The sequence below is a fragment of the Stenella coeruleoalba genome (genome assembly GCF_951394435.1).
Source record: "Stenella coeruleoalba genome assembly, chromosome: 15".
NCBI lineage: Eukaryota > Metazoa > Chordata > Mammalia > Artiodactyla > Delphinidae > Stenella > Stenella coeruleoalba.
The window spans coordinates 65,254,735-65,271,382 of NC_137161.1; the positions used below are offsets into that span (position 1 = coordinate 65,254,735).

General features: G+C 44.0%; 1 protein-coding gene across 8 annotated transcripts in view; it reads left to right on the top strand.

Moving 5' to 3' along the window:
* The first annotated feature begins 30 nt into the window (after window positions 1-30).
* Window positions 31-16,648, top strand: part of IQCK (IQ motif containing K) — a 126,333-nt gene continuing 109,715 nt past the window's right edge. For all 8 annotated transcript variants that reach the window (XM_079946069.1, XM_079946071.1, XM_079946070.1 and 5 more), the window contains exons 1-4: window positions 31-235; window positions 9,468-9,532; window positions 11,567-11,696; window positions 12,621-12,718. In XM_079946069.1, the coding sequence (XP_079802195.1) occupies window positions 52-235; window positions 9,468-9,532; window positions 11,567-11,696; window positions 12,621-12,718 (477 nt within the window). In that variant the 5' untranslated portion in view covers window positions 31-51. The remainder of the gene's footprint in view (window positions 236-9,467; window positions 9,533-11,566; window positions 11,697-12,620; window positions 12,719-16,648) is intronic.

Genomic DNA, 16,648 nt, shown 5'->3' on the forward strand with positions numbered 1-16,648 from the left:
CTTCCGGGTCGAGGCCTAGCGGGGAGCGCGGTTGCCGTGGAAACTGCAGCCATGGCGGCTCCGGGACAGGTGAGCGGTGTCTCTCAGCGCTTGGAACGGGCGCTTTCAACTGAGTCGTGCATCACCGCCAGGACGCCAGGGCCCGTCGTGTCTCCCGTGTCCCTGGATCTGCGCGTCTCGCCGGGACAGGTTGCGGAGCTGCCCGGCAAGAACCTGTGGGAGCAGATTTGCGAAGGTTGGCAGCCCGGGCCGGCCGAGAGGGGCGGGACTTGGGCGGCCAGGTGGGGCCGGCGCTTCCTGGGCGCCTAAGGTGCGTCCGGCGGCTGACGCGCGAGGCCTCCTGGCAGCCTCGCAGCGGGCCCGCCGGGCTCCCCATGTTACGTAGGGGAAACAGAGGCTCTGAGAGGCTTGCCCGAGGTTAGTCAGCGCAGCCTCCAGCCTGCATCCATAGTCAGGTCGAAGGCAGGGGAAGGCGGAATAAAGGGGACCAGCTGGTGTGGGCCAGTGGTGCTCAAATCTCATTTAGTGAACAGGAAAGAATCGCTGGGACGGAGATGGGGAGCTTGTTTAAAACATAGGTTTCCAGGCCCCGCCCACAGGGCTCCTAATGGGGTGTAGGGGATCTGCACTTTGAACGAGCACCCCAGGTAATTTTGATGTAGATAATCTGTGGCCCACGCGTTGAGCAAGCCTGGTCTAGACAGATTTGGCTTTAATCCTCTTCTTCTTAGCCTTCCTTAAAATTCGTAAGTGGAGTTTGTTTAGTTCACCTTCTTTTGTGGGCCTACAGGTACCCTTGATCATGAGGTCCCGCAGTACTCCTCACATACGTTGGACAGGTTAGGCATACCTCCGAGATGTTGCAGGTTGTGTTTCAGACCACAGCAATAAAGCGACTCACAGGAATTTTTTGGTTTCCTAGTGCATATAAAAGTTATGTTTACACAATACTGCAGTCTATTAAGTGCACGATAGCATTATGTCTAAAAAACACTGTATATGCCTTAGCTTAAAGATACTTTATTGTTGGGGAATTCCTTGGCTGTCCAATGGTTAGGACTCCGTGCTTTCACTGCCCAGGGCCCTGAGGGCCCGGGTTTAATCCTGATTCCACAAGCCCTGCAGTGTGGTCAAAAATAAATAAATAAATAAATAAAAATACTTAATTGCTAAAAAATGCTAACCATCATCTGAGCATTCAGTGGGTTGTAGTCTTTTTGCAATACTAATGTCAAACAGCACAGTTCACCATGACAAGTGTAATAATAATGGAAAGGTTTGAAATATTTTGGGAATGTCCAAAATGTGACACAGACACAAAATGAGCAAATGCTGTTGGGAAAAGGGCACTAATAGACTTGCTTGATGCGGAGTTGCCACAAACCCTTCAATCTGTAAAAAACTCAATACCTTCTAAGTGCAATACAGTGACGCACAATAAAACAAGGTATACCCATATGTTACTTATCCTCGGTAAAGTGAGCATAATAATGGCACCTATTTCAAGGTGTTAGGAGGATGCAGCTAAAGGGGCACTTCAGAAAGGGCTTAGCAAATGCCCGATTTACACCAAGAGCTCAGTGTATGTTGCTCTTAATAATGCTGGGTGTTTTTTTTCCTCCCTAAGATTGTAAACTCCTTGAGGTCAGGAACTCGGATTTTTCATTCTTGTGCCTACCATCATTACTTCAACTGTCTGAAACAGCGCTGTCCAATAGAACTTTCAAATATGGTAGCCACTAGCCACATATGGGTATTGAGCACTTGAAATGTGATTAATGCAATTTTATAACTGAATTTTTTGTTTTACTTCTAATAAGTTCTAATAAACTTACACAGCTACATGTGACTAGTGACCACTGTATTGGACAGTGCAGGTCAGTAAATGTTTGTTGAATGGAGGAGAGACTGAATGTACCAGTATATGGGACTAGGTAGAGGGAGAGAGAGCCGTGAGTTGAGAGAAGTGGAAAATACAAAGGAAGAAGAGAATAATGGACTCAGAGTTGATAGATGCCCTGGAAGGCCATCTATTTCAACTTCTACCCAGTGCTTGAATTCCTTCTCCTGTATTGCATTATACCTAGAAAAACCTTTTTCATCTTGAATGTTCTCCTTGTAACTTCTACCCTTTGCTCCTTACCCTCCTGGTGCTATGATCCAAGTTGCTAGTCACTCTACCATTATGAAAACACCCAAATAGAAGGTTGTTATTGTGGCTGTCTTTTCCCCAGAGCTTTCACTTCTCCAGGCCAAACAGCTCTTCATAATACAATTGACTAGTAGTGTTTTGTCGAGGAAGCTGCTCAACCTCATCTCTAAGAGGGGATAATCCTTGTACCTACCTCACAGGGCTGTTGTGAGGCTGGAATAAGATAATGTATGCAAAGGTGCTTGCACAGAGCCTGGCATTTAGAAAGTGCTCAATAAATGTTCATTATTGTTGACAAAGAAACATGCTTTGCCTTTGTTTTAGAATCATGGAGTTTATTTTTCTCAAACAGGCCTGTAGGGAGAAAGCAAAGACAAAGGGTTTTGTTGCTCTGAAAAGCAAGTGAATTGATGCCACTTACAAAGTGATAGAGTTACAAAATGAAGTTAATGATGTCAGAGATGGTGAATTTATACACACAGGCGCTGTAATGATTATTATAACCTGGATGATAGACCCAGTTTCTTAAAACAAACATTCTAACAAATGCAGTTTTCTATAACAAACGTAGTAAATTCAGTTTCTCACAGAAACATGAAAAATAGGCTTTGTAATAATCCTGTGTTTGAGGTTAAGTATTATATTCTTTTAGGATATTTCCATTTAAAAAGCAAATTATCACAGCAAACAGACCTATCAGAAACTCAATTTCAGGAAAATGAGATACAGAATAGATATTATTAAGACCTTTATTCTGCCTGGCTAGTGCTCTGTGTGTGTGTGTGTGTGTGTGTGTGTGTGTGTGTGTGTGCGCGCGCGCGCGCACGCGTATGATGACTTACTTGTGAATGTTCTTCAGTTTTCTCATCTTTCCAGTGATAACTAACCTAGGGCTTTTTATTCTCAAAAGCACCTGTATTAGTATCAATAAACGTCTTTCCTGCCAAGGCTTCTAATTAAGTCTTGTAGTTGCTTATGACAATGATTTTTAACTATGGTTTTAACCAGGACTGATTCAAAGTATTTGGAGCTTACAGTCTTTTATTCTGATATTGCTGCTATTACTGCCATCGGCATCCTTATTATTGCCGTTGGTTCATCACTCCAAACACTAGTCTCTGGCATCAGCGCTCAGTGCTGTTGTGAAGTCAGGTCCCTTCTTCCCACCTGCCAGATAACAACATGGTCCAGTTCTGAGTCAATGCTTGTTCCCCCAGCACAGCTGGAGAAAAGTGACACCAGGTGGCTCTCAGCAGTGTTTATCGGTCAACATCCATAAGTGCCTTCTCCCTTTGCCTGCTTCTACTAGTCCCAAGTTTTTACTCCACTCCTCTGACTTGGCGTGATACCACTTGGCAGATGGAGGAGGCATTCACTGAGAATAGTCAGGCGATCAAGAGTGGGGAGGGAATCCTCCAGCTTCCTGATACCAACAAACATATTTGCATCTGCTCGTATGGAAGAAGTATTTATCCCGCTACCCACACAGCTCAGCCCTGCATCTGTGCTTTGGTGCCGTCCTCTCGCTATACCAGGATCCTGCTCTATAACTCACCTCTCCAACATCTTTAACTTCTCTACTGGCTTTTCCGTTTAAGCATCCTCTAGTCAGTCAACTTGGGGAAAACCTCTCCCTTGACCCCTGTCATCTAGCTCTTGTCTATCCCTCGTACCCTCTCTAGCCAAGCTTCTGGAAAGAACTCGTGTTCTCACCACTGTCATTCCCATTCCCTTATCAACCCATGAGCTCCTACTTCATGGCTCCAGTGAAATCATTCTCATGCATGAATCATCATATCTACCAGTGCTGGGAGTTATTTTAACTGCTAGACCAGGCATGACCCCAGGCACTGTTCTAAACACCAACAATTACTCTCCCTACATTCATTCTACAATTCCGATAGATCCTACCGGCTCAACGTCTCCTGTAACCCCCAACTCCTCAGCCCCTAGTTCTCATGGCCCTAACCACTCCCTGTTTGGATTGCTGCTGTAGCTTTTTAGTTGGGGAAGGCTTCCTTCCAGACTGTCTTCTACAGGAACCTCTCTCAAATTCAAATCTGATCACATCATGCCATGACCTACAATGATTTTTACAGCTTTCATGGTAAACATAAACTTCTTAGCTTAACACCTAAGCCCTTTAATGATTTGGTCTCTGTCTCTTTTTTTTAGATTCATCGCCTACCATTTGTCCAAATCATCCTAATGGCTAACATTTATTGAGCTGCCCTTTATGTGCCAGGCACTGTGCTAGGTGCTTGCTTTTCTTCTTGTTTAAACCTCTCAGTAACTTGATGGTTTAAACAGATAAGGAAATTGAGGCATAGAGAGCTTTGGAAACTTGTCCAAAGTAAGTGGTAGAACCGGACTGCAACTCGTGTGTGACACTCAAGTTCAAGCCCTTAAGCGACATAGCAGTGTGCCTAAAGTGTAGACCTGGAGCTCCCACATCACAATATCCCAGATACTTGCTAAAGGGCAGATTCCTGTGGTGTGATGATTCACCCCACTCCTTGGGGGTGAGTCCCTAAGCTCTGCATTTTAAATACACTCTCTAGGCAAGGGACAAGGCATAGTATCACTGTCCTGTGCTGTGTACCTTTAACCATAAGAAACTATTCCTCCAGCACACCACACTGTTCCATTCCTCCGCACCTTTGCACAAGCTTTGCCTCTTACTGGAACATCTCTGCCTTCTCATCTTCATCTTTCAAGACTCAGCCCAAGTGGCTCCTCTTCTGGAAAGCCTTCTGTTATTCTTCACGCTGATTTTGAAGCCCCTCCTTGGTGCTTCCTGAGTGCAGCCCTCTACGGCATCACTTTCACATCTTATAACCACTGGCTCTTCCTGTCCATCCCCTCACCAGGACACAAGCTCTTCTGCCTTCTTCATCTGTCCCCCCAGCACCTTGTACATCCCCTTGCCGTAGTATATGCTGGCTAAGTGTTCGTTAGATTCACTTCCAGCCTCCATCTTCCTGGTTCATCCCTTTCCAATAGGCCACTGTTGGTGAACACTGCATTTTAATTGCTGTTTCATTTAGGAACATGTTCAGCTGCAAATCACAGAAAACCCAACTAACAGTGGCCTGAGCAATAAAGACATTTCATCACCTCACGTGCCTGGAGCATGGTGGCGGGGAGGTTCCAATTTGAGCACAAGGGCTCTGTTCCCCCAACAGGGTTATAGGTTCTTTCTGCTCTGCCTCTTACATAATGTTGCCTTTGTTGTATAAAATGAACAACTATGTTTACTTGTTCTTAGATTAATGTTCGTTTAAAATGCATATAACATTAAATTCCCCTAACCAATTACAGGTTCTCCCTGCTACCCAAAAGTAGAGAGTTCCTGTGAAAACTTTCATAAGCCAAAATGGCATAAAGCAAAGAAACGATTACCTTAGGACACATCTTGCTAAAGGATGCACAGAATAAATCGAGAAAAAGTACAGATGTTCACAGACAGTTCAAAACTGTGGTGGCGTGATGCTGAGGTGCTGAGTGTAGTTCCAGGGGAAGGAGCTTGGCAGTGCCACTCCACTGCTCGGAATACACACTTCCTCTGTAACAGTTTGCTGCAAAAAAAACGCTGATCGCTCTTTTCACTTTTCACCTTTTCTGTTAAAGCAAAAATGCCCTTTGGATTTCTCTTGGTTAGCGAAAACAAGTACTATTATAGGTCTTTTGTAAAAGTGAAGTGCGTAAAGCAAACTTTCGAAAAGTGGGGGACACCTGGAATCCAGTTTACAAGCTTAGGTAACGAAAAGATTGTAAACCTTTGGTAATTTAATATACCTGATTTTCTTAAGAATTTCTAGTGCCAAACCAGCAAATTTTTCTTCAGTACTCTTTACAAACTTAATAAATTCATGCAAAATTATATGGCTTTCAATGTAAAAAGCATCAGTCTGTAATCAATTATATGTTTTAAATTGAAATCGCAAGGTGACAGTGACAAATTCTCAAATATGCCAGATTCTCTTAAATCTTACAGAGGCTTGAAATAAAAAACACATCAGATTGTCCTGAGGCAAATGTATTTTCCCATACTTCTACATAATCATATAACTGTATATCTTTTGTGGTTGTAGGATGAAAAAGTTTGTATATTTTCCATCAAATTTCCCATTGGGAAAAATATAAATGGCAAATAAATCATAATTAAAGAAATATAAATAAAAGTAAAGTATCATTTTAAATATGTATGAGATCAGTTATACCCTAGAGAAACAGGCAGACTTACTATTAGGAGTGTGAATTTTCCTTTTGGAGGAAAATTTGGCTATTTGGCCCAAATTTTAAATTATTTTTTTCTTTGAAAGAACAATTCCACATCTAAGAGTTAATCCTACAAAAGTACCTCCTTTCTGATCAATGATGTATGTATAAAGATGCTTACAACAGCGTTGTTTGTAATCATGAAAAATTGGAAGCAACCTAAAAGCCCACTAAGAGTACACTGGTTAAATAAATGAAGCACATCATATAGTAGCAGCATTGAACGAGCTCCATGATTCAGCACCTAGAATGGATTCTGGCATATAGTGGACTCTCAATAAATATGGATGAATGAGTTGATAAAGAGTCAAAAGTAACTTGCTGTAGTGTTTGTTTTGTTCATTCATTCATTACTTCATTCATTCAGCTTCTGACTTCCCTAGCGGTCCAAGCGTGATTAAGACTCCACACTTCCAATGCAGGGGACGTGGGTTTGATCCCTGGTCGGGCAACTAAGATCCCACATGCTGTGCAGCCAAAAAATTTAAATTAAAAAAAAGTACATTCATTCAGCTCCATATTCTTTGGGAATGTGATGGTGAGCACAAACAGACCCAGGTACATCCACATCCTACCCCCCAAAAAAAACACAGTCTTTTAGAAGAGATACTCATTAATTTTTACAAATTTCAAATAAGGGTAAGACTTAATATGAGTTATGCAGAATAAGGACACAGTGTTATCAAGTTCTATGCTTGGGTGATTTGAGCTGGTCTTGGAGAACTAAAGTGAAGGAATGTATTTGTGAATTATATACAAATGTTAGTAAATGCACTGAAAAAGTTGTGGTTGAATCTGTGCCAGTTCCAGCAATGGTTATGGGTTGTAATGGGATTAGGTATGACTTAGATTCTACATAAGCCATCTCCGTATTATTTGGAATTTTTCTCATAATAAGCATGTATTGCTTTTGTAATCAAAGCTATAAAGGTATATGTATCTTAAATCCAAACGAATAGTTTTCACACCGTGTTGGTGATTCTCAGTGTGTTGGGGGAAGAAGGTGAATTTACATTTTTGCTTGAGAGGAAAGAATAAAGTGGTAGAGCTAGAGTTGCTGTGGTGGGCAGAATTCTCAGATGGCCCCCAAGATTCCTGCCGCTAGTGCACATAGCTCCCAGTTATCCAATCAGAAACTAATTTAGGCACTGCTGTCAAAGGATTTTTCAGATGTAATTAAAGTGTGTAATCAGATGACTTTATTATTTTTTTTCTAATTGAATCTGTAGGTTTTTTGTTTATTTGTTTTGTTTTTTGGCCACACTGCACAGCTTGTGGGATCTTAATTCCCCGACCAGGGACCAAACCCAGGACCCCAACATTGGAAGCTCACAGTCCTAACCACTGGACTACCAGGGAATTCCCTCAATTGACTTTAAATTAAGAAGATTATTGTAGGTGGGCCTGACCTAATCAGGTGAGGCCTTAAACGAAGTCAGACAGGTTCAAGCAGAAGAGACTACTGTTGCTTTGAAGTAGCAAATATCCAAGAGTGAGCTGCCTGGACCTGAGGGCGGCCAGCCTCTTGGTGCTGAGAGCAGTCCCCATAACAACCCAAAAGAAAATGTGGACTTCAGAGCTACCTCCACAAGAAACTGAATCGCACCAACAATCAGTGAACTTGGAAGAGGACCTCAGCCGTCAGATGAGATCACAGCCATGGCCAACACGATTTCAGCCTGATGAGACCCTGACCCATACCCAGACTCCTGACCCTTGGGAATTGTGAGATAATAAATTTGTGTTAAGTTGCTAAGTTTGTGATAATTTGTTACATAGCACTAGAAACCTATTCTAGCTAGTATTGGGAATCAAAATTGCTTAAAACCTGCATCCTGACATACTAGTCCCCAACCTGATACGTAGGAATTGAAAAAAAAGTTGAGAATTGCTCTACCACCTGATAAGGAACGAGGTAATGGAATAAAACTTGCCTCCAGTACAAATGCATCAACCCCATCTCACCCAGAAACTTTGTTTTCCCTCATCACTGCAAAGCAACTATACAATTGCCTTTGAAACATTGACCTTTCCGGAAATATTTTTACCAGTCTTTCTCTTAGGGGTGTAACCAATATAGTCATGGGCATTTTCTTTCTGTCTCTCAGCAATAGTTGTTGTTACGCTGTAGAACTTATGTGGAATATTCTTTGCATTAAGCTCCCCAGCAGGTTGACAGTGATCAGTCTTGAAACCTGGCAATTGTTCTCCAACTCACTGCATGTTAGAATCAGCTGGAGGACTTAAAATATTGATTCCCAGCCTCTTGCCCCAGACCTATTGAATCAAAATTTCTGGGGTCGGGCCAAGACATTAGCATTTTCAAAAATCTCCCGGGTAATTATAATGTACAGCCAAGATGGAAACTTACTGGAGCTTACAGTAGAACCTCTCCAATTTTAATTGCATGCAGGTTACCTGGGGGTCTCGTTAAAATGCAGATTCAGATTCAGCAGATCTGGGGTGGGGCTTGAGATGTTGCATTTCTAACTCCCCAGGGATGCCGATGCTGCTGGTCCGTGGGCAATGCTTCGACTAGCAAGGGTTTACGGGATTGCTTTTCCAGCCGTATACCCCAATGTGGCAGCCTTAACTTCACGCCCATCCCCACGTCTGCCTGAGATGGCTCATCTTGCCTCTGTCTCTTTTATTCTGCCCCCCTATACGTAACATTCTCTTCTTCTTTTTCTCCCCTCTCCTTCCTGTATGCTATTGGTGTCTTCCCTTAGCCACCCTCCTCATTTTCTTCCTCTTTTTATCCCTTGTAGTTATAATTTGGTGGGCAAGATCTAAATCTACCTTCTTGGGAAGAGTCTCAAACTCTTACATAAAGCCTGGAGTCTTTCATGCAAGAGAAGAATCATCTCTTACCCATTTTAAATAAACACCCTGTAATGGCCAATTGTTTTTTCATTTTTGAAAACCACCAACCAAAATAAAATTTAAGGAGATTTTATTCAGAGGAAAGGGAATTATCCACAAGCTGTAATGAAGTATGGAATTGAGGGTTTTTTTTCCCCCCCACTCCCTTCAGAGTATGAAGCTGAGCTGCCTCCCTTTCCAGAAGGATATAAAGCCAAACAAGAAGCTGTTGTCACTGTGAGTATCACCCGGGCCCCAACCTTACTGAAAGGTTCTGACACGAAAACAGCACTGATGACTGGTGAGCATCAGACACTGTCATGAATCAGGGAGGGGGAAAGGAAAGGCACTGGAACCAGAACCAGAACCAGAACCAGGGCCAGTCATACCTCTGCTGCTAATGATGTGACTTAAAGGACATCACACAACCACTTTGAGCCTCAGTTTCTGCATCTGTTAAATGGAGCAGATAATCCTTGACTAAGTCACAGGGCCTTTGTAGGGCTCAAATGAGATCCTAGATGAGGAAGGCCTTTGCAGTGGATTCAACATCATGTCCACGTTGGGGACAGTTTTGCAGATGGAGCAGATTTCTTTTTGCATAGCTGGGTGGGCTAAGACTGTACTAAGGAAGGAGAGAGGGCCAAGAACAAGGCAGCCAGGAAGGGAGGCCCTAAGGCAGTATGCTTGGAGTAAAATAGGGACTTAATGGAGTTTAAAATAAAAAGGTAAGGCTCTGAGAAATGAAGGGACTTGAGCAGGGTCACAGGGATGAGACAAAAACCTAAGTCACTAGACTTCAATATGTCACTGCAGCTGCCTCCATTAGAGATTCTGTGTCTAAGAACTTCCTTGGCTTGTGATTGTTCCTTTTTCATAGCATCCTGTTCTTGCTTTATGAATGCAATGCTTTCTCAAATTTCTCTGCAGATACTAATTACAGTTCTCTCCCCTGAATTATTTTTGCTTCTTCAAGGTCAGTTGTTCTTTATAGATCTTGATCTTTGTCTTTTATGCTGTTTATGTTCTTCATCTATGTAGAAAGTTTTGATTATTTATTCAAAATTTAAAATGCAAGCCTGAGTGGATATTTCTACATAGTTGGTATAGTTTTCTTCTACTGTCATACATGTTGGTTTGTTTTCTGGATGGGTCTCTTCCATGAATAGAAACACTGACTGGGAGCTCATGGGGAGTGATTGTCCACTGGAGGACTTTTCTTCAGGGTCAGCAGACAGGGACTCCCTATTTTGGGACTGGGCTGGGAGCCTCCACATCAATGTTGAGGTTTTTTTTTTCTCTTGACTGCCAAAATGGCACCCTGCGTAGTTCTACTCCTTCCCAGGCTGTTTGTTTAATTTGTTTACGGAAGATTCATTGGAAAGGAGGGAGAGCAGGTTATAAAAGGCTGCTGTGAATGCCAAAGGGGGCAGAAGCAGGAGGAGGGAGGATGGGGCAGCAGGCCACGGGGTCTCCAGCCAGATTTTCACTTAACCTCTCCCGTGTATTGTTTCCTTTCTCATTCCCACACTGTGAGGAACTGAACCTCTGAAGCCCTTTGGAATTCTGGTGGGAACGTGGACTCTCGTCTTCTGGGGGCAGTTTCCTCCTGTGGATTCTGACCTGCCACTCCTCCTCTCATCTGACAACAGGCTTTATTCTGTTTCTTTTGTAAATTTATTTTTGGCTGCATTGGGTCTTCGTTGCTGTGCCCAGGCTTTCTCTAGTTGCGGCAAGCGGTGTCTACTCTTTGCTGTGGTGCGCGGGCTTCTCATTGCGGTGGCTTCTCTTGTTGCGGAGGACGGGCTCTAGGCATGCGGGCTTCAGTAGTTGTGGCACACGGGCTCAGTAGTTGTGGCACGTGGGCTCAGTAGTTGTGGCTGGCAGGCTCTAGAGCACAGGCTCAGTAGTTGTGGCGCATGGACTTAGTTGATCCGTGGCATGTGGGATCTTCCTGGACCAGGGCTCGAGCCCATGTACCCTGCATTGGCAGGTGGATTCTTAACCGCTGTGCCACCAGGGAAGCCCTATTCTGTTTCTTTTGGAAATGTCTGGAGATCTCTCATCCATTGACAGCCCTCCCAGTCTTTGTTATGGGTTTATTTCTTGGTTGTCCTTTATAGGTGTCTTGGGAGAGAAGAGAAAGATTTGTGCTCAGTATGCCCCCTTGAACCTAAAGTCTGACACAGACTTTTATTTTTGTTATATTATAAAAGAAAATACAATGATTTAAACTACATGAATTGATTTCCCTCCCCACCGCCACCCCAGGCGTCACCATCAGATGAGAGGGTTCTCTACGGCTTCAACACGGAACACCTTTACCCAGCTGCTCCTTTAGCCGTGGTCCCACAAGTATCCTGTCCTCAAGTTAAACGGGAAACAATCGACCCAGAAACATGTACGTAAGGAAGTGCAATCTCAGCTCTGTAGTTCAGGACTTGTGACATTGCAGAACCATGGGGTGGGGACAGGGTGGACAGATAGACCTCAGGGAGACCACTTAATAAGAAAGAATGTGTTCTTGTTTAATTTTTATTTTTAAGAGAAGTAGCCTTTATTCCACTGATGTATCTTTTTTTTGAATTTTATTTTATTTATTTTTTTATACAGCAGGTTCCTATTAGTTATCTATTTTATACATACTAGTGTATATATGTCAATCCCAATCTCCCACTTCATCCCACCCGCCCTCCCGCTTTCCCCCCTCGGGGTCCACTGATGTATCTTTAAGGTTGAAAAGGAAGAAAGACACTTAAGTTCTTAAGTTCTTAAGTTCTACATTACATACAAAGGGGGAAAATGTAAAGAGTAAAAGAAAATGTCATGCTGTCTTGCTTTGTGTGTGGAAGCCAGAGATGCAGGCGTCCTCATCTTCCTCCCTGAGTCCCTGTTCCTCGCCCTCCCTGGTGCCAGGCCCTCTCCCGCTGGTTTGTTCTGCTCCCTCCACTAGTGGGCTTTGGGCTTTGGTAACCACTATTACTGTGCCCTTAGGTCCTTGTACCCCCGCCCCGTTCCCCTCTGACCTCAGTTCCTACCACACTCCCCTTGCGTATTTCCCTCCAGCTACACCAGCCTCCTGGCTGTGCCTGTGGCCCTGGCCCCGTGTGGGACCCCGTCTACAGCCCCGCCAGACTACAGAGGCTCAGAGGGATATTTTAAGTTTCGTCGGTAATCAGCCCAACTCAGCAGTCTAGAGTAAAATATAACATTTATGGTCATGTTGATTAATGGAGAATACCTTTTTTTGTTCGGAAGCAAATGTTTCTCCCAAATTAACTTGAGCCATTTTGGATTTTTGGTGGGAATTTTTTGTTTGTTTTAGGTTCCCCTAAAGAATATTTGGAAACATTCATCTTTCCAGTTCTGCTTCCTGGAATGGCTAGCCTGCTTCACCAAGCAAAGAAAGAAAAATGTTTTGAGGTCAGTTGTTTTGTTTCTTTATTTCTAAATGCTCAATAATGCATTTTTATCAGGTGGTAGCTCATTATCTTAGTACCGTCAAGTGGCTGTTTTCAAAATGATCCCTTTGGGAGGGAAAGCCTTGTTTCAGTCGCTTATCCAACTCCGGCCGGGACATCTAGTTGTGCACACACACGCACTGCCATCTGTCTGGCCGCCTGGCTCTGGGGAGGTTTTCTGCCTCGCTTGGCCTCCCTGCCTGCCCTTCTCCTGGGCAATTGGCATCTGCCAGGTGTCTTGGGTCTTCCTGCTCCTGTTATGACATGCACAGATTATAGCTCTCCTGCCGTCTTATCCAGCTCCGGATCGACCATCCCACCTCGGGGCTCCCCCTACTCCACTTCATGCCAAATGCCACGAATGTACTTGCTTTAGGAGAGGCCTGGCCCATGGTGAGTGCTCGGTGACTGCAGCTAGTTATCTGTATTGAGTTCCAGTCCTGGCGCACCGCCATGTAAATACCCCAGAGGCTCCCTCTTTTCTGCAGTTGGCAGTGTACGTCGGGTGTGTGTCTTCCCTGCACAGTACTAGAATTTTGGATGACCTATACGCAGAGAGTAAAATAGCAACAGCATTTCACGTTGACCAAGTGCTTGCTCTGCTGGGTGCTTTGCTTAGGGCTTTATCATCACTCCCAACAGTTCTGTGAGGTTCCTCTTGATTCATATTGTCTGCATTTTGCAGATGAGAAAACGGACGAAGGGATAGATTCAGAAAGGTGATCAAGGGTGAATGGCAGAGCTAGGATTCAAATCCAAATTAAATGATTCAAAATGATATTTTAAAAAGTTGGCTGTAACTACAGTGCAAACCCCAATTTGTTTGACCCACGTCTTTAAAACATTCACAGATAATGGTGTCACCTGCTTGGTTGCCCTTCAGGACAGGATCTCTCTGTGAGAATAGGATACTGTCCTGATGCTTTTATATACCGAAGAGACAACGTTTTCACGTGCTCTAGCAAACACTCAACTTTCCTTTCGCGCTGGCTTGACGTTATACTGACCCTCCTGTCTCTTAGTCACCCCACTTTATACCTCCCCCTAATTCACTGCCACTGGTCCATTCAGCATAACATTCCTTCTGACAGGCCTCACCGTGACAGTTGTGTCTTTAGTAGAAGCAGAAACGAATTATGAGACGTTGATCTGGAACCAGGCAGCACGCTTGTGGAGGAGGTGTTTAGGGTACGCTGCTGGGCCCCGGTACACTGTTTGAGAACCGTGGATCCACATAAGGAGTCCAAGACCCCTCGGCCTGGCTTTCACGGCCCTCTGCAGTCTTTTCCCTCCTTCCTTAGAAGGACATCTCTCTCTGTTCTCCTTCCTGGGTGATACCCTCCAGCAGATAGAACCACTTGGAGGTCCCTGTACCTGCCCCACACTTCACGGCTTCTGTGCATATGTTCCTTCATTTTTTTTTTTTTTTTTGAGAAAAAAATCCTTGAGTTCTTCTTCTCTGCATATTTAAGTTCTATTTGTTTTTTCAAACTCAGCTCTGTGGCTTCTCTTTCAGGCCTACTGTTCCCAAACTGGAAGCAATTGAACCCAGCCCTCAGATTTCAGAGTATCTCATCTATTCCTCTTCTAGTGGAAAATTAAGACATCCTTGACCCACAAATACACTTCATTTTATACATGTCTGTCTCCCCCAGTATTTTCAGTTCCTTGAGGACAGATTCTCTGATTTATTTTTGTATCTCTATTCAGTGCCTAGTATATCCTACCCAGTACCTAGCCCCTGGTGAATACATAGTTGGCCCTCAATAAATGAGTGCACAGTTGGACGTCAGGGGAGCACCTCTACTACTATGTCCTTGACCAAAACCCAGCTTTCTTCTATCTGGGAAGGCTGTTCTCTTGGGCTCATCCCTGGAGGGACGCCATGAAGGGGGGTGAGAGAAGAAGACATCCATATATTTCGTGAGTTAATCAATGTAAGAGAGCAGTGGGTGGCAAATTCCACTGCCTAACCCTCCTTATATATTAATTATGCAATTAACTAGTAAATTGGGCTTTGGTTTATGGCATATTGATTAAGAACACATCTCTGGATGTGTTCTCAGGGTTACCTGGTTTTGACATCTCCCTCCACCCCAGCTGGCTGTACAGCCTTGGGCAAGTTATCTCGTCTTTCTGAGCCACCATCTTTTCCTTATGTGTAAAATGAAGATGATCATAGCACCTGCTCATGGTGTTACTGAACCAGGGACTGAACCAGGGTCATTTGCCTGATGCACAGCAAACCAAATACTAAGACACTGAGGTTTGCAGCAGAGAAGGGGTTTATTCACCAGGCAGCCAAGTGAGGAGATGGGAGAACAAGTCTCAGGTCCACATTCCCGAAGGCAAGGGGCTTGGGATATTTATGGGTGAAGAGTATACCGTCAGAGGTCCAGGGGAAGGTGATTGGAGGCAGGAAAAGGGTGAGGTGATCACTGCTCTGCACAAGTATATCTGAATTACATGCTTCTTTCTTCATGGGATACATGTTCAGAAAATAGAGGTGCTAGCATGATCTGAGGGTGGAGTTTTTGGCTCTCTGACGTCACAAGGTCATTCATGGGACAACTATGTAGGCCCAGTTTTAGGGTCGGTGGTCCCAACCAGTTTTAGCCTGCTTGAACTGGACAAGAGCTGACTCCAAGTTTCTGAAAAACAGCTTAAGTCACCGTTGCTATAGCAACCCATACGTCAGAGGTGTTATCTATAGGAGGCGGTTACGGAGTCTTGTGATGTATTATCTAGGCTACATGAAGCTTGGAGGATATGCAATTTGCAAAAATAATTAAGGCATCCTTGATCAGTGAAAGCAGGTTATAAGCACAGGGGCTTTTAACAAGCAGTTCCCTTATCTGCTCAAGACAAGCTCAAGAATTTCTGTTAGCCACCAGTTTTGGTTAACCCTATGGGGCACAGTTTCAATGGGATTATCATGCTGATGAAATGAGGTGGCCCATACAAAGTACTTAGGGCAGTCCCTGGAATGTAGGAAGAACTCAGTAAATGTTAACTTATTATTATTATTATTATTTTGTTAACTTATTATTGATCATTAGTATTACTGGGCTGCAGGTTCTCCCCAGGTAGGGTGGGTTACACCCATTACCTGAGTGGGCTTGCTCTTGTTCCTTGGCTACCCAGAGGCCTTATTCAGCACTTGGTCCCAGCTCCCCCTCAAGCATCTGATTACACAAGGACTTCATGAAGAAGGTTTATTTTGCTGATACTTTCATAGAGAGGTGGGAAGAGGGCTTTGTTGGCATCTATCAAGCAATACTTCATTAATCCTCTCTAGAACCACGTCTGTCCTCTCCAGGCACCTCCTCCCACACAGCCTCTCCAGACCCCTTTTGGGTCCTGAACAATTCAGCTCTGGCTCTCAGCCTGCATAGCCCACTCAGCAAAGAAAAGTGCGGCATTCGGCTTACCCTTCCTTCCTCAAAATGCATTTCAACCGCTATTCATAGCTTTTGGTGGGTGGGAGTGGTGGTAGGGGGCTTCACACCTCTCACCCCAACAGAGACAGACTTGCAAGGTTTTCTTCATATTGCTCTGGCAGAAATTCTTAGTTTTGAGACACAGGCCTGGTGAATTCAAATCTGGGAAACCTTAATCCTACTATATTCTCCTGACATTCTGGTACAGACCAGTTGTCCAGATTGAACCAGAAAAAAACACAATGATCAGATCCCCATTTTCATTAACATGAGAAGCTGCTCTGCTGAAGGGGCTATAAACAGAAAAAGCTGGTAAAATGAATGCCAGCAATTCAGGTACTGACTGTCCATCCAGGTCATGGTGGTCCCCTCACTTGTGGTTTGACTGCTGCTATCATAATAGTTAGTGATCGTATTAATGGTCAGAGAAGCTATCTCACTGGTTAGTTGTC